The sequence below is a fragment of the Salvia miltiorrhiza genome, chromosome 1 (assembly GCF_028751815.1).
Source record: "Salvia miltiorrhiza cultivar Shanhuang (shh) chromosome 1, IMPLAD_Smil_shh, whole genome shotgun sequence".
NCBI lineage: Eukaryota > Viridiplantae > Streptophyta > Magnoliopsida > Lamiales > Lamiaceae > Salvia > Salvia miltiorrhiza.
This window is the reverse complement of record NC_080387.1, coordinates 50,132,745-50,154,300: the sequence shown is the minus strand read 5'-3', so window position 1 is coordinate 50,154,300 and position 21,556 is coordinate 50,132,745. Positions and strand designations below refer to the sequence as shown.

Below are 21,556 nucleotides of genomic sequence, written 5' to 3'. Positions count from 1 at the left end.
TTAAACATAAATGTATCATGTCTTCTAACTAGGAAACAAAAGGAAGGCATCATTGTGTGGCACAATTCCCAAAACTTCGTGCACCGGTCTCCTTCTTAGACTATCTTTATTCACAACTTATACCGACCAAACTTTGTAATAATTTTTTTTATCTATGTGCGTGTGCTGGCTAAGCGGTAAGGTGTGTTAATGCCTAAGGCCAAAGGTCTTGGATTCGAGTCCCCTGTGGCGCAGCTTTAAATTTCTTTATTTAATACTGTTAAGTTATAAAAAAAAAAAGCATTTATCTCTTCCATATATACAACCTATAATTCAATAACCTTTATGTTTTATGAATGGTCCCTTTCAACCTAAAATGTATTTAGGTACACTTTTTAAATTTGATTTTTATTATATTTAAATAATATAAAAAATATTTATATTTGTAATTAGTAATTGAATATTTTTTTGAAATTAGTTAACATATTAAAATAAAATAACATACAAAAGATACATTATCGAAATATTTTTTGATGCCCATTGCCGAAATATTTAATTAACATACATTGCATCTGTATATAATTTTCATAAAATTAATTTGCATCTATATTTAATTAAAGGTTAAGTATCAAATCCACCCTAACATAGAGGCCCTTATCACGTCTGGATCCCTATACTCGACTTTGATTCAACTAAACCCCTAAAGTCTTAAATTTGGTTCAATTAACCCATCCACCCTAACTGCTGTCAAACAGAGATTGGTTTGCTATTGCAACGAAGCAATCTCGCCCTCTTACATTCACGTCGCCGTCGTCTCCTAAATAGCCCAACGCCGCCCAGAATTGTATCGCTTCCGTCACCTTAATCCTAGAGCTCTTATCGAAGACGGCGCAGTAGGAGAAGCAGCGGTTCTGCGCGGTGAAAAACCGACGGCGAATTGAATTTCTTTAAGTCAATTCCCCCAATTTCGCAATGGCGATTATTAACAGTGCTCAACGACAACGATGAGTGCTTAAAATTGGGGCAATTCGTTGCTAACACAATCAATAAATTTCTGGCCAATATGAAAATCATGACAAGATTTGTAAAGAATTTGCACATATGTTGATGGATTCAACTGATAAAGTTAATGGTTGTTGATTGACTGACCTTTCTTTAATAAAGCCCATAGAAACTGACGGCGAATTATTTATGGCGTGTTTCCGGCAAGCTTGGCGAAGAAGAAGGCGTAGGTCCCACCACCAACAAAATAATAATAAAATAATTAACAGTATTAAACAACCGTTAGGACAGAGAGTGTAATTGAACCAAATTTAAGACTTTATATTAGGGATTTAGTTGAACCAAAGTCGAGTATAGGGGACCAAGCGTGATAAGGGTCTCTATGTTAGGGGGAATTTGATAATTAAACCTTTAATTAACATACATTACCGAAAATTAATTGAATAATTCAATTATATATTCACACGTGTCAACATGAAAGAGAGAGAGAGAGTAAAGAATTGTGAGAAGATTGTGAGAAGTTGGCTCGCACACTTTGTGCATAACATTAACCGGTTACTAATTTTTTTTTTTTTACTATAATTTTATCTTCTTGTTAAAATCTATAAAAAAACAATTGTGAATAAAGATAGTCTTATTCAACAAGAGAACTACCAATTTATGAAATCATTAATATTATTAATTCAGATGAGGAGCATAATGAGCATTACTAGTTTCTATAAAAATAAAACGATGCGAAATCCTATTTATGAATAGTGAGGTCCAATGTTCAAACTCCATTGCTCCTCCACCCGAAGTCAAAATAAAAATAAAAATAAGTGGTATATATAAGTATAACGTTCAATTGAATCGAATAGATATAAATCCCAACATCATTAGCCGGTTAGCCCATTAGAATTGATTTATTCCTATCATTCCTTAAACCAATTCTTTAATTTGGGAACTATGGGATCTTGGATCACAACCACACATTCACACACAAAACTATTAATTTGACCAATGGATTACTGAGTGCTTTCTTACTATCTCAGTAAATATGTAACAATCAAATCATGTGCACAATCACAATTCTTCTTTAAAGAATCATATCTCAGATATGGTTGTAACCATTTACACAATTTGACAGTAAACGTTCACAAACATCAGCAAAATTAGGATTAAAAACAAACATATACTTACCAATCCGAGAATTATTTTCAAAGGAAGATTGAATATCAACGACTTCGCTTGAGTTTGAATTCACACATACAACGCCAATTGTTATGCTAACAAGTTAAGAATTTTAGTAGGAATATGATTTTATTTACACTTCTAATAGGTTATAATTCCTCAAGTTTATCCATGTCTTCAAGCCAATCTCCTACTTTATCAAATATGTGATAGTTTTCAAGATAACGTCAAATCCTGACAAATCAAAAGTGCTGTTATAGGCTATATTTAGTTGAATTTGCTTCAATCTTCCGTTTTTCAAAGATACATATTTTTGTCTTTATCAAATATCATTTCAAATATTATACCATTAATTTAATTTGATCAAATAAAATTAATTAAAAATAATTTATAAAAATATAATTTTATATATTATGATAATAAAAATAATATAAAATAGTAATTACAAATAATGATATACGGAGTAAATTATTTCCATCAAATTTCGACCGATTTCAAGCTAGTCATTTATTATAAAGTTATTGTTTTCGCTTTCAAAAAAATAAAGTTATAGTTTTCACAAATAAGGCCACGACTTGGTCGATGTAAGATGTTAAAAAAAAAAATACAAAATTGTTGATATATAAACCAACCCAAGAAAAGGAGAAAATAAATAAGTAAAAAGATATTATCATTATCCACCGCCGATCTCCCACGCAATACACTCTGTGTGTGGCTCTCGCTTCGCTCCGATTTATCATATTTCAATTCCTTCTCCGTCAATTCACGAACCCTCTTGCTTTATTCAATCTGATTTCAGTTTGCTTGATACAATTTGAAGAATTGCATGGAATTCCCCCAGACGGCGGCGATTTGTAGTTGTACTTGAACAGTGTGCTTTGCATTCCCGACTTAATGAGCTCCCCATGCCTTTATTAGGTAAAATAACGCGAAAACCCCCAATTTATTAGGTTTGATTTTTGAGGGTTTTGTAGATTTTCTCGCTTTTAATTGTGTTTCTGCAGCTGTGTAGGTTTTGTACCTTTTTTTGGTGAATTGATGAAAACTGTGACTTTTAGCTGACTTTGTGTGGTTTTGCGATGGGAAACTGTTTGTGTAAATGTCTGAATGAATTTGAGACATTGTTGCGAGTGGTATTGGGAATTTTTTGGCTGAAGCTGTGAAATGTGTGTTTTGTGTTGCAGATATTGCTATTTCAAAACCTTGCTCTTGTTTCCTCAACAATATAATAGCATTTAGGTCAGAAATCGATCTTCGTAAGAAAATTGTAGTTGGCAATGATAGGAGATTGGTATTGGCATCCACATTTTCTGGGAGGAATTTTTGTACTGGAGGAAAAGTGGGAGGAGATTTTATCTCGGGGAGAGCCGGGATATGGCGGGGTAGGCTGATGATAAGGGCCGTTGGTACGCTCGAAATTGCTAGTGTACCTTGTAAAAATGGAGGGGTAAAGAGGCTTCAAAATGTATTGATGATGGATGTTGATTCAGTGAGGTCGAATTCCACTGATTTTGAACCGCCACAATCTTCAAGTGAAGGCTCAACAGATGTGGATGATAGGGAGAAGTTGAGACGGATGAGGATTTCCAAAGCGAATAAAGGGAATACACCGTGGAACAAAGGCAAGAAGCACAGCCCAGGTGATGCAGCGCTCGATATTGTCAAGTGTCTGAAATGTTAATTTAACATCTGATTTATGATTCTGTCTAGAAATGTTTTAAATGTCTTGTTTATGTGCAGAAACCTTGAGGCGGATAAAAGAAAGAACAAGGCTGGCAATGCAAAATCCTAAGGTGATGTCATGTAAGAGACTAAGATAGTTATGTGATAACATCATAATGACAACAAGAAAATAGGATAACAAAGTCGTTTCTTGAGTTCAACATAACAGTTTCCCTGTATTATGGACTTGAATAAACATTCTGAATTTCTGATTAAATTTTATGAAAATTCTATACTCATTAGTGGTAGCAGCAATGTCAAAATATCCTGTCGATTGTTTTTCTGGTTTGACGGTATATTCTTGTTTGATTGTTTGTGTATTTGGCACTGTATATGAAGAACATCTATTTCTCAATCATCATGCATAATTGCCTTCTGTTGCAATTCTTTTGGTAAGGCCTTCCCTCTCACTGTCAACTTCGCTTAGTTTTTTGCTATTCCATTTACCTATTACCAGTTATATCATCGAGTCATCTATTCATTACATATAGCTATTCCAGCTTGTCAATACGAAGTATGAACTTGCCATATTCATTCTTTGAGGTCGTGTGGGTGTTCTAATGATTTACGACAATGTAGGTTAAAGCCAAGCTGATTAACCTGGGCCATGCTCAAAGGTAGGTTAACTTTCCCGGATATTTCAGTTTTACTTTTATTCATTATCCTCTGGACTATGAAAATGGATGCTAGGTTGAGTACACGTTCGTTGTGCTGATATGCGTTTTCACGGTAGCCATTAGGGTTGGTTTGATTGTTGTGATCATGCGAGTGACAGCAGTCATTTAGGACTTTTGGATTCGTACTACCGTGTTTTATCGTGTCAAGAACTTACCATTGCATTCGATAGAGTTAACAAAACTGATCATTTTTTGCATGACTTCATTGGCTTTGGAAAACAATAGATGGTTTTACAGTACGTTGTCTCCTCTCTGTTTTTCTGCATCTGTGTAGCGAAGAGACAAAGTTGAAAATCGGAGCTGGTGTTCGGCTAGGATGGGAGAAACGCCGTGAGAAGTTGATGGTCCAGGATACTTGCTACTACGACTGGCAAAATCTTATTGCAGAGACTGCCCGTAAGGGCCTTCAAGGTGAGGAACAATTGCAATGGGACTCGTACAAGATCTTGGATGAAGAACTTCAGCAGCAATGGCAACAGAGCGTCGAGAAAAGAAGAAGCATGCCAAGACTGAAGGGAAGCAAGAGAGCACCCAAATCTGCAGAGCAGAAGAGGAAGATCTCAGAGGCCATAGCTGCAAAATGGGCTGATCCTGTACTATCTCTGTTCCTCCTAGCGAACTTTCTCCATGTGTTTTACTGCAAAGCCTAAAATTAGCATCTAAGTCTCACATTTACTTTTCTCGTATAAATAAGGAATATCGAACTCGGGTTTACTCTGGTCTAGCTAAATATCATGGCATTCCGGAAGGGGCTGAATGGAAGCCTAAGAGAAAGCCTGCTGGTGGACAGACTCGAAGCAGAAGCCGCAAAGACAAAGATGAGAACGACGATGCTGCAAAACACAAGATGAAGAGCCTAAATCAACTTAGAGCAAAGAGAAGTAAAGCGCCATCATACAAGGACCCATTAGCAAGCACCAAACTTGAGATGTTGAAAAAAATTCGAGCCAAAAGAGCTGCTGCAGTCGATGACCCGAAAACTGAAGCCATCACGAAGGCCAAGTAAGCTCTTATCTTCATAGTTTGGATGATTATTTCCCAACTGAAGTATGCATTAGAAAAGAGTATCTCCAATACTGATTTATAGAAATCGATTTCAGCCCTTAGATTGTAAAAATTTAAAATGGATTCATGACTATGCCGAAGGAATTCATAGTCTATGGTTCAAATCCCATAAGTGGCGAAAATTCTATTTTTTTCGATGAAATTGATGTATTACGTATGTATCTTGTAAAATATAGGAACTATTCAGCCCTCCCATTGTAAAGGTCTACAATGGATTCATGATTTTGTTGAAAAAATTTGTAGTCCAAGGATCTAATCTCATAGGTGGCAAAAATTCTATTTTTTTGAATTCATCATTTTCGTAGCAAATTCACAGGTACTTATTTTATTTGATAAATCTGACTTGTATAATAACCATTCCCTATATATATATATATGCAGGTCGTTGATTGCAGAAGCTGAGAAGGCTGCCAAGGCACTTGAAATAGCTGCTAAGACGAGCCCTCTCGCGCATGCTTCCTTAATGGAAAGCAGGATGCTGATCGCGGAAGCACATAAGCTCATCGAATCCATAGAAATCGAAGATGCAGCAGCATCCTTTGAAGATGAGAACGGAAATGATCTATCCGAGCGAGTTCCAAATCTCGTAGAGCCCATGAAAGTAAATGGAGTCCACAGCATCTCTGCTGATCTTGAAGAAACCGATAGTTTCAGTTTTGATGAGTTCATTTTCGCTGATTTCATCAACGGCAACAGCTCAAGTCCTTACCCTCTTGAAACGGAAGAACGCCGGCCTAATGGCTTCGTCTCATCGGTTTTGGATAACATGATGAACAGCTCTGATCAGACCAAGAAGCACGTCAATCCTAAACCAAACCTTAATGGGATCTCAGTTCATACGCGAAATCTGGCTGACAACTGGCCGGAGCTCCGATCAGAGAATGCAGAAGCAGCTATTAAAGAGGCGAACGTGATCAAGAAATGGGTTCGTGGGAGGCTCGTTGAAGTTGAAGAAGAAGAAGCCTAGGTTAGTTCTAGCATTTTTAGAATTCATGCATAGTTTCTATATCCATATTGCTAGGAAATATAGAGTTTTCGATACTAGCTTATTATATCCAGGTTTTCATGTCCAAGAATCATCTAAGTTTCACTTAAATCTCAATATTCAATTAAGAGATTCGAAATGCAATACATGTCAAAATTTTGAAAATTTTATTGCGTTGCAGCTGTTACCACGGTGAAGAAACTTATTTGTTGAGTGCATATCATAAATAAATAGTTTTTTTATTTGAAATTCATTACATTGGTGCGAATTATACAAGGTAATGATGATTATTTGTAGACAAAAAAGTCAAATATTCTCATACATACATTATTTACTTGGAGCACACCATTTGTTCAAAGAAGAGCACTGGCCAGTTTTTGAGCTTGGAATCAACTGTATTTTCTATCTCCCTCCTTTTTCTTTCCTTTTCTTCTATAGATTTGTGGATCTCCATTTCCAACTCCTTCACCTGCAAATACTTATTGTAATTATTATTTCCAACTGTATTTGGACTGAAGAGATTAGTAGACGTGCTGGTGGTAAATAAACTATAACAAGTGCAGACTGTGCAGTAGAATTAATTGGACAAAAAAAAAACCCTTCAAAATTAACTAACGAGCGAGGTTTATTCACAATGCACTAAAAATGAGATAATTTTTTTAATCTTTCTTTATCCTTAATCTTTTAGAACCAAATTAGAAGACAGTATCCAGAAAAAGGAAAAAATCTATTCTCCCATTAGGAAGAGTTGATTGGAATGGCAAAATTCTAAAAAATTAGATAATTAAAATCTCACCGGGATGGCATTAGGCACGGGAAGCTTAGAGCCATGAACAGCAGCGCGGTTGGCCGCTTTGCCGACCATCCACCGCCGCCCAAGGCAGCGGAACACGGCTGCTTCGCCGTGCTTTCTGCTCAACACCTTGGTTATTCCCAGCATCCTTTTCCCTTTCTAATTCTACGACAAGACTAGTTAATCAATGAAAGAATATTGGTTGCATGAGAGTGAGAAGATGAGAGAGAAACAAATACATACAAGAGATCCAAGGAGACGGGTCCAGAGACATCTGGAATCTTGAGAAACTGCTACGTGGCCTTCCCACCGGTCTCAAAAGGGTTGGGGTTATTGTGAAGTACTAAAAAGCCAAATATCACTTCAAACGTCAAAAAACAGTAAAACACGAACTAATCGATTTCTTTTGTTATATATCTCAAACTTTTAGCATTTTTCATAAAATAATTTATTATATAAAATATAATAACTGAAAAATGATTATTTTGTGATAGAAATTTTAAATGATTATAATCAATTTGAGAAGAGTCATCTTTTGATTATCGAATTTTGTATAGTGAAATATTTTATGAAAAATACCAAAAGTTCGAAGATTTTAGGTGAAAGCGAAAGTTCGAAATATTTTTTGTATAAATTATACATTTGGTTAATTTTTCATCTTTAAGAAGTAGATTGAGCTTATTAGATGTCAAAATGTATTTAGAATTATTTTTTTTTAAATCTTATTTAGTACATACACAATGTGTTTTGGTGCTTTTTATGGCACAAAATATCGTCGGTTTGTGCCATGTAAGTTAAAAAATATATATTTTAAATACACTGACGTTTGGTGAGCCCCTTTAGCTTTTCAAAGTCGAAAATTGAGGGAAGATACAATTGATACAAAATCAATGATTCATAATTTAAAATGAAACATTTTGAAAGATTTAAGATATAATTAGTACTCCCTCTGTCTCACGAATCTTGACACGTATTATTTTTTGGGCCGTCCCACGAATCTTGATACATTTCCAAATAAGTAATAATTATTACATTCTTTCTCCTACTTTATCACTTTTATACTTTATTAACTACACACTTAGGCCCAGTTTGATAGGGTTGGATACGTTAGTTTGTCAGTTAATCTGACATGTACCTGGTGTTTGATAGAATTGGCAAATAACCAAAGTGGCTCGTATCAGCCCGACGGCCTGCATTAATTATGTTGTTTCGCCTCGTTTAATTAACCGGCGTTGGGTGCCGGTTTACATTAATCTGGGAGGGCACAACTGCATTTAAAAATTCAAATTTCATACTTGCCCTCTGAAAATCGATTTAAAAAATTTGGGAACAACAAATCTGCCATTTTCATCTTCTTTGTCGTGAAGAAGGCTCCGTCGAACTGGTTATAAAATCCCAATGTATCATCTTTATTTCAGAGTACTCACTCAAATATACATTAGCATATCTAACTAATTAGAGAAAAAGAAATCAAGATTTATTACGTACAAATGAAGCTACGAATGTAAAAAAACTAATATGTAAACATAATATAGACAAAAACAATGGCATTCAGTTCAAATAAAAAAAAATATTCGAACAAAAAAAAATGAAATCGCAAATTGCTTACACAAAACCAAAAAATGATTAGACAAAATCAGAAAATAATGTTTATGCCCAACAAAAAACAACCGTTCATATAATCACAACATTGGTATGTAGATTCGAATCAACACTCTTAAACCCAAAACACTTATGAAAATATAGATATTGTGTTACCTTGTTGAGTAGGATCCGTGGTGTGAAAATACCGACAGAAAATTTTGGCTCCCGCGAACTGTAATTCCAAATGAGATACTACAATCCATTCTTGGCTTCAAGGATTAGTAATGGCGGAATTCAGATTCTCAGAAGCTATTGACGGAAATCAGAAGCGAGGGGTAGGCTTGGTATTTACTATATGTTGTAAGGACAAGCTTGTAATTTCAATTGTGAATCCAGCGAATACACTGTGTTATCGAACACTTGAAAATAATAATCTTACATTTAAACAATCCTGTCAAATACTACAATAAAAGACTATTAGTCATGTCCTAGCAACAATGGGCCTTCTAGTATACAACAACCAAGCTCAAACCAATCAATGCTATCAAACTAGGCCTTAAAACACTAATCTACAACTCCTTAATTCTCGTGTCGAAACCAAACGTGTCAAGATTCGTGGGACGGATGGAGTATTACAAAAGTAATTTGAGATTTAAAATGAAATCGATAAACAACGTTTTAATTCCCAATTAAATGAAAAGGTGATTCTGCATGTAGAAACTTATGGTATGAAATAAAACAAGAAACTCGAGGAATGAATTTATTGGTGTAGAAATTTCTTAGAAGAATTGTTTCTCATATTTAAAAACAAAATAAAATTAGTAAAATCCGTCACGGGCCGACGATTCTTGGATAATATGGTCTGGGCCAAACCCAGATATTGGATAACACGAGCCCATATAAAAACGGGTCATGTTGCAGCTGGTAGATCCGGTAGCAGGTCATTTTCCACCGACGATCTTCTTCTCCGATCAACAATCAATGATGCAGAATTAGTTGTGGTTTCTGCACTTCCCTTCCTTCTCACTCTTCCCCTCCCAACCAAACACGCCTTTATCTCTCTCTCTCTTCTCTCGTACACACACAGAGAAGAGATCCGGATAGGCGGTGCTCACTAAGCATACAAACTAATTGCTACTTCTTCATCTGCATTTTCTCTATTTCACGCTCACTGCGTGAAGTAGTGTGTGAAAAAAATGATGGAGAGGGAGCTATCGGACGAAGAGGAGGATCGGGAGAATCTGATTTCGCAAAATGCCAGGCCAAACGACGTCGTGAAGTCGCCCGATCACCACAACCACCGCTCGGCTTTCCGAATCGACGACGAATTGAGGAATCGAGTCTCCGGCGCTGCGCGCAGGTTCAATAAGAGGTACATTCTCGCGATTTTTCTGCCCGTGGTGATTTTGGTAGTGTATCTAACTACTGATTTGAAGAATGTGTTCCGGATGCGTGTGCCGTCGATTAGAGATATTGGGGGAAATGGTCCTTTAGCCAATCGGATGCGTGAGTCCGAGCTGCGTGCTCTGTATTTGCTTAAGCAGCAGGAAATTGAGCTTGTTAAGATGTGGAATTATACTACATTGGTGGGTAGATCGAATTTTAGCTTGGTAAATAATAGTGATTCGGTGAATTTGAACTCTGGTAATGATAATGGGGTGTTGGAAGGCTTGAGATCGCGAGTTTTTGGTCAAATTTCGTTGAATAAGCAAATTCAAGGGGCTCTGTTGTCGGCTCATGAGAGTGAGGGTTCTGTGGATTTGTCTGCAAATTACACGGACTCGAGTTTGTCTGATTGGACTAGCTGCAAGAAGGTGGATCAGAGGTTGTCAGAGAGGAAGACAATAGAGTGGAATCCTAAATCAAACAAGTATTTGTTTGCTATTTGTGTATCAGGCCAAATGTCGAATCATTTGATTTGTTTGGAGAAGCATATGTTCTTCGCGGCTCTGTTGAATCGGGTGTTGGTGATCCCGAGTTCAAAGGTTGATTATGAGTTCCATCGGGTGTTGGATATTGATCACATTAATAAGTGCTTGGGGAGGAAAGTTGTGGTGACATTTGAGGAGTTTGCAGAGAGCAAGAAGAGCCATTTGCATATAGACAAGTTTTTGTGTTATTTCTCGTTTCCACAGCCGTGTTTTATGGATGATGAGCGTGTGAAGAAGTTGAAGGGGTCGGGGGTCTCTTTGAGTAAGGTCGAGGCTGTCTGGAAGGAGGATGTTAAGAAGCCAAAACAGAGGACAGTCCAGGATGTTTTGGCAAAGTTTTCTTCAGACAGTGATGTCATTGCAATTGGAGATGTGTTCTTTGCTGATGTCGAGAGAGAGTGGGTAATGCAGCCGGGAGGTCCGATTGCACATAAATGTAAGACTTTGATTGAGCCGAGTAGGTTTATTTTGCTCACTGCTCAACGTTTCATACAGACATTCTTGGGAAAAGACTTTGTGGCTCTTCATTTCCGGCGCCATGGCTTCTTGAAATTCTGGTACTTTTTACCTTATCTTTTCAGGTCTTGCTCTGTGTTATTCTGTAATTCTATGTGATGTGTAACATGAATTTCTCAATGCTTTCTCAGCAATGCTAAACAACCGAGCTGCTTCTATCCTGTTCCGCAAGCTGCAGAATGCATTAACCAAGTTGTTGAGAGGGCTAGTACTCCAGTGATATATCTCTCTACAGATGCTGCAGAGAGTGAAACTGGTTTACTTCAGTCACTTGTTGTCTTGAATGGGAAGACCGTACCACTTGTTCGGAGACCAGCTCGTAATTCAGCTGAAAAATGGGATGCTTTATTATACAGACATGGCCTTGAGGGAGATTCACAGGTGGGCTTACTTTTCTTGTTGGTTCTTTCGTCTTATTTCATTCCATTAGTTCTATCACTGTTCAATCTGGTTTCAAAGATTTGTCTCACTCTTAATAAACTAGGCAATTGATCTTGAACATATACATGACAAGAACGTCCCATAGATACTTAGAAGAACTAGCTATACATACATCTTCTTGGTTATGCAGGACGTCGTCTAGGGGGTGGTATCCCGTATTAGTACAAGTGAGATATCAGAGAGCTTTGATTCAGAAAATAACCTATATGTATTTTTGGAAATTTGGTATTAGCAAAGCTTTGGAATACTACTGCTATTTAACCTTATGAATATTTGGAGTAGGCTTAGAGGCTAAATAAATTTATGCAATGATGGAATTTTTCATTGTGTGAAGGTTGAGGCAATGCTGGACAAGACTATTTGTGCTCTTTCTTCCGTCTTCATTGGATCTTCTGGATCCACTTTCACTGATGATATTCTACGCCTGCGCAAGGACTGGGGATCAGCATCACAATGTGACGAGTACTTGTGCCAGGGCGAACTTCCAAACTTCATCTCAGAAGATGAGTGAGCTCGGATCTTGTACATTCATGAAGTTGAGTCACACTACTAAGTCTACTTGCTTGAACTGCTCAATTTATTTTCCTTTTTGGTGGAATCCGTTGAATGTGCTGCCATGGGAGACCCAAGGAGACGGCTAACCACCCTGGATTTCGCAACGTATTTGTTTGGACATGTGAATCGCTGGTGTAAATTTGATATTACCTTGATTTATCTTGTTCCATATGTAATAAGAGCTTCAGCCAGAAATTGCTGTTTGTTTTGTAATTTTGTTCTTCTATTATTCCTCAAGAGAGTTAGCTTAGTTGGTGTCTGTTTGTTGTATACACTGCCCTTTAATCTTAGCCTAGTTCAGCTTATGTACATTACGGTGCCCTCGTACCCAAATTTTGAATTCATACCTTATCTATCACTTCTCATTACATTTTTTTTGTTAATTCGAACTTTGGGTGTTTTTTAGTTTCAAATTTTTGGCCGGGCCCAACTTAATATCAGATGAGTCCATCTCTAAATTAAATTGAACTTGAATAAGTTTTTAATCAACAATGCCATACGAAAGTCCACCCTCTAAATTAAACTGAACTAGAATAAGTTTTTAATCAACAATACCATACGAAATATCGAATAATATGAGAAAATGAGAAGAAAACAATTATAGAAAGAAGAAGGGATCCAAGTAGACAGAGCACTCATTTGATCTTTTATAGTTTTATTTTATTTTATATTTCGCACTCATTTAGCCTGCACAGTCAGCCTTCGAAACACACTTTGCTAAACAACGCCGCCGCTCAATTTTTGTAATTTGCATACATTTTCCGATTTCATTTCTCTTCTCACATAATCTCATTCACATCAACGCTCCACACGCTCTCGAGCAGTTTGGAATCCATATTTCGGTCTCAAATTTCGAAATACCAGCGTTTTCGCACCGGCAAATTCCTCCTCTAACAATAAACAGCTCCAATTTCCACGATTCGTCGTACTTTTTCGTCGTAGAATTTGAAGATGAGGGCTAAAGTTGTCGTGTTTCCGATCAGAGGAAGGAATTGGTGTTTCAGCCGATCGATTGACCCTTCGACGGCCGGTGCTCAATCATCCACCGCTCCGTCGACGGTGAAGGAGCTCTGGAACAAAATCTCCAGCAATAAGCCGTCCGAGGACTCGAAAGTTGAGCTCGCCGTTGATTTCTTCGCAAACAAGGTCTCGTCATCAGCTTTTGTTCGCTGCTTAGGAATGCTTGAATGATTGTGTTTGTTTTTGTTTCATTTTGGTTTGTGCGGAATGATTTTGTGGTGAATGTGTAGCTAGCTGGAGGCATTTGGATTTTGTTTTTGTTTGAAATGAGTTATTTATGCTGATATACACTTATTTTTTAGGATATGCGCTCGCTATTGGTCAATGTTGTGTAGTTTATTGTGCATTTGGTGTTTGTAGGACTTGTGTGTGATTAATGTGAAAATGCGTGGATTATTAGTGAGTAATGTGTGTAGGGATGTGTAGAAGGCTATGGTCATATGCTTCTATTTACGTGTTAAACAAATTAGTTTTCCCATTGTTGTTGCTTTACACGCCCATATTTCACATGAAAATGCATTATTAATGTTGCTTATTGCTGGAAATGTATAAGGAGATGGTTCATGTGACTTTTGATTGATCGGATGAAGTAGTTTTGGTGAATTTTCTCATTGGTGAGAGATAAGTAACTATCTTATCACATGAAACCACAGCCCGTTGTTACGTAATGCATTATGTTGTGCCTATCCGAGTTGTCACTGATTGACTTTGTTTTTGTTCATGTATTTAAACTTGAATATGCTTTTTGCTCAGGACAGGGTTATTTCATTGTGTATTGCTGAGTAATATGTACTCCGTAACAAGTTTGTCACCACACATCAAGTCATATGCGCAAGATATGTTGCTCTAGAGAATTAAAAGTAAAACATCTGACATCACTAACTAATACCAAACTTTTATGTAAAATATGCACATCCAGTGGCACTGTCTTTGTTGAGAAGGATTATGTATTTATACAGCTTGTGAATTATCAATACAAAAACAATTTATTTTCATAGCTGATTAATAGTTTTTGTGTATATCTTTAACTTGAAATTATCCATTTGTTCTTGCATACTGTGGAGTGGGGCACTAGGTAATATTTATATGAAATATGAATGATTAATTAGTAGGCTATGTTTGGATGGCAAGTTGGTGACTAGGTTTTGAGTGTGTTCATCTAACTGTTAGCATTGGTAATGTATAGATGAATGGAGCCTGGACTAAGCTGGAGAAGGCGCCCCAAGGAACTTTCAAGAATAAAATTCATGGGTATATATATACATGATATTATTCATGGTCTTTTTGTTTGAGTCTTGAATTGTTGTGAATCATTTGTGTTGTTCACTAGTTCTCTAATGATCTAATCTATAGTTTGTGGAACTGCGAAAAAATGTGTTGTCATTACCATTTTAATTTTTTGCCGACCTTTCTAATATGTAGGTTGGGGGTGAGGTTGTTGTCACGTGTGAAGCCATCAGAAATCTTCTTTAAATCTATTCCAAAGGAGATTAATAGAGTGGATATTGTATATCCATCAAGGTAATATGATTCCATTCCATGTACGATCATGACATCTTTAGTCAGTGCCCTGTTTACTTTCCCTTTATTGAGGATCAAATTAAGTCTTTAATTTTTTTGAAATATATGTAAATTTTATGTGAATAGTGTAGGATTGGATATGTATATTGAGGTGATCTCCTGTACACCTGGGTGTACGGGACACCCGGGTGTAAATGACACTAACACTATCTTGGAATGACACTAACATTATTTTGTTTTACAAATGACACTATCATGTTATATAAATAACACTATCTTGAAATGACACTAACACAAAATGACACTATCATGTTATCGAAATGACACTGTACACCCAGGTGTACTGTACACCCGGGTGTACAGGAGATTTTGTGATGTATATTTATCAGTTTTTCTTTCTATTATTGAAAGTTTTTACCTAAATGTTTCCCATTCATAACCAAATATGAGAAGGAAATCCTCGGTATTTTCTTGCTTCAGTTCAGTAGATATTGTGCATGATGAAGTAAATTGCAAAAGATACTACTCATCTGTCTATGTATATTGCATACTGCTGTCCACCTTTCAAAATGAGAGAAGAATGCTATCTATCAATTTTTAGAATTTTAATTCAAGCAACTAGAAGAATTATGGGCATACAAAATTAGTATATTAGAAGATTAAAATGCTATGCAGTTATTACATGATATGTTTATGTGGAGATTTATTTTCTGTATACTCTGCTTTTACCTGTGACAGTTTGAATCCACGACTTGTTCGTCGAAGACTCCGACATCTAGCATTCAGGTAACTTTATTGATATCTTTGCAAGCTTGAAGATATTCTTATATTTTTAATTGAAGAATAGCACTATATCTCATGTTGTTGTACTCTGGCTTTATTGTTCCAAGGCATGAGTATCATAATTTATCATGTCAGTTGTGCCTGCCATTTAAAATATCAGCTTCATCGTCTATGGGCTTCCCTGCTTCCCAAAATTTTTGTTGCTATTTGATTAGTTAGTGAATCTTTCTGGCAATGAACGTCAACCCCATCAGCTTTTATCATTTTGAATAAATTGTGACACCCTCCATGATTACCAGGGGATCGATTATTCACACGAAATACTTCTACTTCTCAGCCATAATGGTCCCTTTGACATCAGTTTTCATGGTATGTTACTGCACGTAATAATGTAATTGATTTTTTTCTTGTGCTCTATTTCCTCTATTCAATATATAAGTCTTAAATCTTTTTCATTTAATATCTACATGAAATCTGTGGTCATCATATGCAGGTTCTTCCTTTGCCTAACATCCCATTCTTTTGGCTCTTGTTCCGTGCCTATTCTCACTGGAGAGCATCACAGGTACGGGATCATCAGAAACTATTTTTGTTAAAATCACAACTTTCTGATGTTCTTTAAAAGCATTAGTACATTCTCTTTCTTTATTTGCTTAGACCTTTTTTCCTTTCAGGGAAGTGAAAAGCTGATGCACTTAGTCAGTGATGCCTCCTATCGACCCCTTCCTTCTGATCAGACGGCCAAAAGCGAAGATTGTTCCACACAAGATAAAAACAGTGAAAATTCGACAACTTCTCCATTGGTAAGCATCCTTTTCAACTTACTTCCACATCTTGGAATAAAAATTTATGCCAAGTGAATCGATGTAGTTCACTCTTGATGTGTTGTCACCTCTCTATCTTTTAGTTGCGCGTATAAGATGTGAAAGTTCATAACGTGTCTTATTAGGTTTCATTAAAAACTAATCGCCTTGGGATTTTTTTTTTAAAATCATGCTTAGGTTTTTCAGCCGTCGGAAGAACTGGAAAAGCTTATCCAAAATAAGGATGGTGACAATGGTCTGAGTGAGTGTGTGATATCGAAGATCTGCCAGAAACACTATCTGAATGCTGCAGATGTGAAGAAATACAGGGATTCAGTTTAGTCACAAGTTTTAGGTAGTTTCTTCTGCTGCTTTCCAGTTTTAATGAATTCCATTCATTCTTGAGAATTTTTTTGCTAGTTACCCATGTTTTTTCCTGGTTGGAATTCTAACAAATCTGTATATGTTTCTCGTAGAAAAAGCAATAAAGATTGCCCATTTAGGCAATGGTGCAAGAAAACCATAATCTAATCTGGGAACATGAATGCTTAAAATGGGATTAATTGCAAAGTTGTGTTGTGATTTACCATTTCAACTGCTATGGATTTGTTAGCTTAGAAGTGTAACTCCATTGCTTTGCTATTTTCTAATCTATTAGTAATTCTGATTTATTTTCAATCCACGAAAAAGATCTGTCCCGTTTTAGTAAGATGGAGAAAGAATGCATCGAAAGATGATGCATAGAGATGCATAGAGCTTTTGCTGACAAACTAGAGATTTGTCCCCTTAAAATTAATGTACTCGGTAAAAATATTTTTTTTGCTTTCTCCAGGATCTGAATTCATGTGATACTTTCATTCAGCAAGATGATGTATCAATTGTAGATCTTAATGATTGAAAATAATTCTTTGTTCTTATGTTATATAATGGTTCTTCTTATTTGATCTCTTCCTATATATATATGTTAGATTAATAAAGTGTGTTTTATTACATTTTATATTAAAATAGGCAAAAAAAATATAGTATATTAATAAAATGTACTCTCTCGGTCCCAACTATCTTGATTCGTATTTCTTTTTTAGCCGTCTCAATTATCTTTATACATTTTTTATAGGGTTAATGGCCGAAAAAATACATGAAGTTTCACCAAATTTATATTTTGCACATGACCTTTAAAATTAGCTCCATAATATAGGAATTGTTGATTTAATTGTAATTTGCACACAGCGAGAACTTCGGCTATGATTAAAGTTGACCGACAACGACGTGGACTATTATTTAATGACCTGGCAGTACACGTGTCATAAAAATAAAAAATCCTCATCATCCGCCGCTGACACATCAGTCTCTCAATCTCTCGTTCTCAATTGAAGCAGTCGCCTCTCTCTTATCCCAAATCTCGCGGCCGTTGCTTCTCATAATTCGATGACAGATCCGCTGGCCCTAAACTCCGATGCTCCCTTCAGGATTCGAACCCAGGTTCTGGATTAATTCATCAAGATGATGCATCACTGTAGACCTTGATGATCGAATAGCTTAAAATGGTTCTCCGTTCTTATATATATATATATATATATATATATATATATATATATATATATATATATGGATGAGATCCTGTAGTATCCACTCCCTCATACTATATAGGTCCAAATCTGGACCACACAATGGAGCCACGTGGCTCACTAGAAGCGCGTCACGTGACAGCAGCCTCTCAAGACTTTCCAAAGCCTCATTCCAAGGCAAAAAAACATAGAGGGGTAAAATAGTCATTTCGAAAATTATAAAAAAATATTAAAATATTGTTTTTTTTTTTTACCGAAAATCTTTTTCTTCCTACGGTCGTCGTCAAAATTATTGTTCGCTATTTATTTTCGCTACGCCGCAAGTGCACGATGTAGTTGCAATAAGTAGAAGAAGTAAGGTCGTATCCTACAAGGATTGGTGAATTCAAACATCTAAATACTATTAATAAGTTGTTTTCAATCTATTTAAACAACAAATGTTCAAGAGATGTTGATAACTAAAACAAAGCTAAATAAAACAAGTAACGAAAATAACAACAAAATAATCTTAGTAAATTGGTAAATGACTCAAAAGAAAGTTATCATAGGAACTAGATTTCGATGGATCGTAATGAACTTCAATCTAAATCAATATTAATCTTTACATGACCTACTTATCTAGGGCGATCTTCCCATTAGCTTTAACATCCTCTCGAACGACTAAAACAGTAGATTACAGGTTATAATTGTCGTCCCCGGTCAATTTTTAACATATAATTCCTAAGAGCACAAAAAATCAATAAGCCCTCACCCAACTCTCAACCTCCCGGTTTATTGAGATGATGATATGTTTCAAACTCCTAATCTATTGTGATTATCCTCTCCCGATTCAAATCACAAATTAGAAATGCATAAAAGGTGGCCAACCAATTATACAAGAGATAATCCTAGGGCTTGAAAACAATAAGCACAATTAAGATATATATTGAATAAAGAAATCAATCCATTACAAATTCATCTAATCTAATCCCTAAGATAAGGGATTTTAGCCAAGCATATTCCTAATAAAAATAAATCCCAAGTCATAAGAAAACATAAACAAATAAATAAAGAGATAGAGATTCATAGACAAATCCTATAATCTTGATCTTCAATCATGTACTCTTGCTGAGCTCATTTCCAAGTCTTCCATTTCTTTCTTTGATTTTGGTGTTGTTTTAGTGTGTGGAAGAGAAAAAATGGTAGAAGAAAATGATGGGTTAGAGAAGAAAAATGGAGGCTAGGGTTTGGAGAGGTGTTTTGTGGGTTGAAGAGTGGTAGAATCCCTAATTTTCCCCCAAAGTGAATGTGTAAATAGTATTGGAGCTCAAAAATCCCGTATAGGGCCCACAAAATGCCAATTTCCGCATTCTTCCCGTTGTCACGGTCGTGACCGTGGCAAAGGACTATGGGGGAGCTGGTGGAGGAGCCCGCGGACAAGCTCGCGGCCGCGGCCTGGACCGCGGGTGCGTTCAATATGATTTTTGGTTAGTGGCCCACGGTGGCACCTGCGGCCGCTAGCAGGACTGCGGGGTATGTCGCTTCCTGCGCAGCCGACTTGCTCAGCTTTGTTCTCCCTCGTCCGATCTCTGATTCGATTACCGTTTGCGCTCACGGATTTCTCTTGAACTATACTTTGATCCCATGCTTTCAAATTTCTCTAATTATTCTTTGATTTTTCTTGAAATCATACCAAATCTACAACCAAGTATCAAATTTTCATAAATCTCAACGCTAGAGTACAAACACACATTGACAAACAAAATGCGAAGGGAAATGACAACAAATCATATGGAATTGAGGTACGAAAATTATGTTTGTCAATTATGCATATAATTGAACACCAATATGCATAAACATAAACTTAAATATGCATAACGTTGGATAGAAATTAGGGATGTCAATGCAGCCCGAAACCCGTGGGCCGACCCAAATAATCCGACAAAATTAGAGGATTAGGGTTGAAAAATCACAACCCAAAAAAATCTCCAGCCCGATTAGTCCGCACCCGACTAACCCGAAACCCGATAGGGCTAGCCCGAAAATCCGGTGGGCTGACGGAATTATGACTGATGCATCCAATTACAACTTCTGCTATGTTTAGATCTATGGTATTTGCTTAAATATATATATGTAGCCTCATTAAAAAAAGTGAAATTAATTAGTTAGAATATATTTGTGTGTGTGTGTGTGCAATCTCATTAAAAAAGTGAAATTAATTAAGGATTTTTTGTAGAAATTGATTATTAGTATCTCATTAGTTATAAATTACTTATTAGTATCTCATTTTAAAGTGATACCAATTTTTTTTTTTTTTTTTCTATCAATGAGACGTGCATGGCAAATCCACTAATTATTCAGTAATAATCCAGATTGATTCTAGTGCATTGATACATGTTAAATTTTACTATCTCATTTTAATATAATTTTGTTTATGTAATCTTGAATATCTTATATTTTTGCATATCATGCTTTGCTATATAATTTATATCTTTAATATCTATGTATATTTTATACATTATACATTATATCATTAGGAATAATAAAATACAAATGATAATTTTATTTTTACGCCTTTAACCTGATTAGCCCGATGAGCTAGCCTGAAACCCGAAAGTTTAGGGTTAGGGTTGAAGATTTACAACCCAAAAAAATCTCCAACCCGATTAGCCCGCACCCGACTAACCCGGAACTTGATAGGGCTAGCCCGAAAACCCGGTGGGCTGGCCCGATTAACATCCCTAATAGAAATATGAATGAGAAAGTATCTGTATGCAAACCCTCTAATGTTTCTCATTGTTGAATAATGCTATACATATTTGTGTGTAACGTTATGTATATTTATGTTTTTCTTTATGCCTATTCGTGTTGAACTATATGCATAGTACTATGTGACACCGTCAGATAGCTCTCGCCACTGGTTACTTGACGGATCATATTTTTTCAGATGGGTCACATACTGATATTTTCCCATACATATTTTTATCTAGCGTCATGCATATTTATGTTTACCTTTATGCATATTGGTGTTCAATTATATGCATAATTTTAAAGACGGCCGTGGGAAAACAAAATAAAATTTCGGTATAATTTTTGTTTAAAAAAATAGTTTTTTAATTTTTAAATTTTTAAATTTTTTATTCTATGTTACCACTGTGTGTATTTTGCCTTAAAAGCCCTTTGAAAGCATCCACCACGTGTCACTCTCCTAGCGTGCCACATACACACATGATGTGGTTCTTAGTTAGGATCTATATATTATTATAACGGGTGAGACTATACATGACACCATTATACTTGACGGTTCGTGGAGGCATAAATGACGGCTAAAAACCGTCATCTATGAGCACATTTCATGTAGTGAGACCTTTTATTTGTAAATAAAAATTTTGTTTGAACATAAATAATATTTATTTATAAAATAAAATGAAACTTTTCTTGAGAACAAATAATACTTTATTCGGA

General features: G+C 36.0%; 3 protein-coding genes and 1 long non-coding RNA gene across 4 annotated transcripts; 3 read left to right on the top strand and 1 right to left on the bottom strand.

Moving 5' to 3' along the window:
- The first annotated feature begins 2,773 nt into the window (after positions 1-2,773).
- Positions 2,774-6,765, top strand: LOC130990238 (uncharacterized). The gene is made up of 7 exons (XM_057914472.1): positions 2,774-3,069; positions 3,336-3,791; positions 3,892-3,944; positions 4,453-4,490; positions 4,825-5,143; positions 5,245-5,552; positions 5,997-6,765. The coding sequence occupies exons 1-7, from the start codon at positions 3,057-3,059 to the stop codon at positions 6,580-6,582; spliced, it is 1,773 nt and encodes a 590-aa protein (XP_057770455.1). The 5' UTR covers positions 2,774-3,056; the 3' UTR covers positions 6,583-6,765.
- A 58-nt stretch (positions 6,766-6,823) lies between these two features.
- Positions 6,824-7,719, bottom strand: LOC130990250 (uncharacterized). The gene is made up of 2 exons (XR_009090877.1): positions 7,397-7,719; positions 6,824-7,069 (listed from the first exon to the last, which is right to left on the bottom strand). It is a non-coding gene; the product is annotated as an uncharacterized LOC130990250 (long non-coding RNA).
- A 2,145-nt stretch (positions 7,720-9,864) lies between these two features.
- LOC130990229 (O-fucosyltransferase 36-like) lies at positions 9,865-12,788 on the top strand. Its single transcript, XM_057914463.1, has 3 exons — positions 9,865-11,465; positions 11,556-11,805; positions 12,200-12,788. Exons 1-3 carry the CDS (start codon positions 10,174-10,176, stop codon positions 12,374-12,376), a joined length of 1,719 nt encoding a protein of 572 aa, XP_057770446.1. The 5' UTR covers positions 9,865-10,173; the 3' UTR covers positions 12,377-12,788.
- A 205-nt stretch (positions 12,789-12,993) lies between these two features.
- On the top strand, positions 12,994-17,142 carry LOC130990221 (uncharacterized protein C23H3.12c). The gene is made up of 8 exons (XM_057914451.1): positions 12,994-13,566; positions 14,627-14,691; positions 14,863-14,961; positions 15,700-15,747; positions 16,044-16,113; positions 16,238-16,309; positions 16,419-16,547; positions 16,746-17,142. Exons 1-8 carry the CDS (start codon positions 13,372-13,374, stop codon positions 16,887-16,889), a joined length of 822 nt encoding a protein of 273 aa, XP_057770434.1. The 5' UTR covers positions 12,994-13,371; the 3' UTR covers positions 16,890-17,142.
- Positions 17,143-21,556: the final 4,414 nt, after the last annotated feature.

Coding starts and splice junctions, on each gene's coding strand:
- LOC130990238 (XM_057914472.1), top strand. Junction 3,792..3,891: donor AGGCAAGAAGCACAGCCCAG/GTGATGCAGCGC, acceptor GTTTATGTGCAG/AAACCTTGAGGCGGATAAAA. Junction 5,553..5,996: donor GAAGCCATCACGAAGGCCAA/GTAAGCTCTTAT, acceptor ATATATATGCAG/GTCGTTGATTGCAGAAGCTG.
- LOC130990229 (XM_057914463.1), top strand. CDS start 10,174: ATGATGGAGAGGGAGCTATCGGACGAAGAGGAGGATCGGGAGAATCTG. Junction 11,466..11,555: donor CATGGCTTCTTGAAATTCTG/GTACTTTTTACC, acceptor ATGCTTTCTCAG/CAATGCTAAACAACCGAGCT. Junction 11,806..12,199: donor GCCTTGAGGGAGATTCACAG/GTGGGCTTACTT, acceptor CATTGTGTGAAG/GTTGAGGCAATGCTGGACAA.
- LOC130990221 (XM_057914451.1), top strand. CDS start 13,372: ATGAGGGCTAAAGTTGTCGTGTTTCCGATCAGAGGAAGGAATTGGTGT. Junction 14,962..15,699: donor GATATTGTATATCCATCAAG/GTAATATGATTC, acceptor TACCTGTGACAG/TTTGAATCCACGACTTGTTC. Junction 16,310..16,418: donor CTCACTGGAGAGCATCACAG/GTACGGGATCAT, acceptor TTTTCCTTTCAG/GGAAGTGAAAAGCTGATGCA.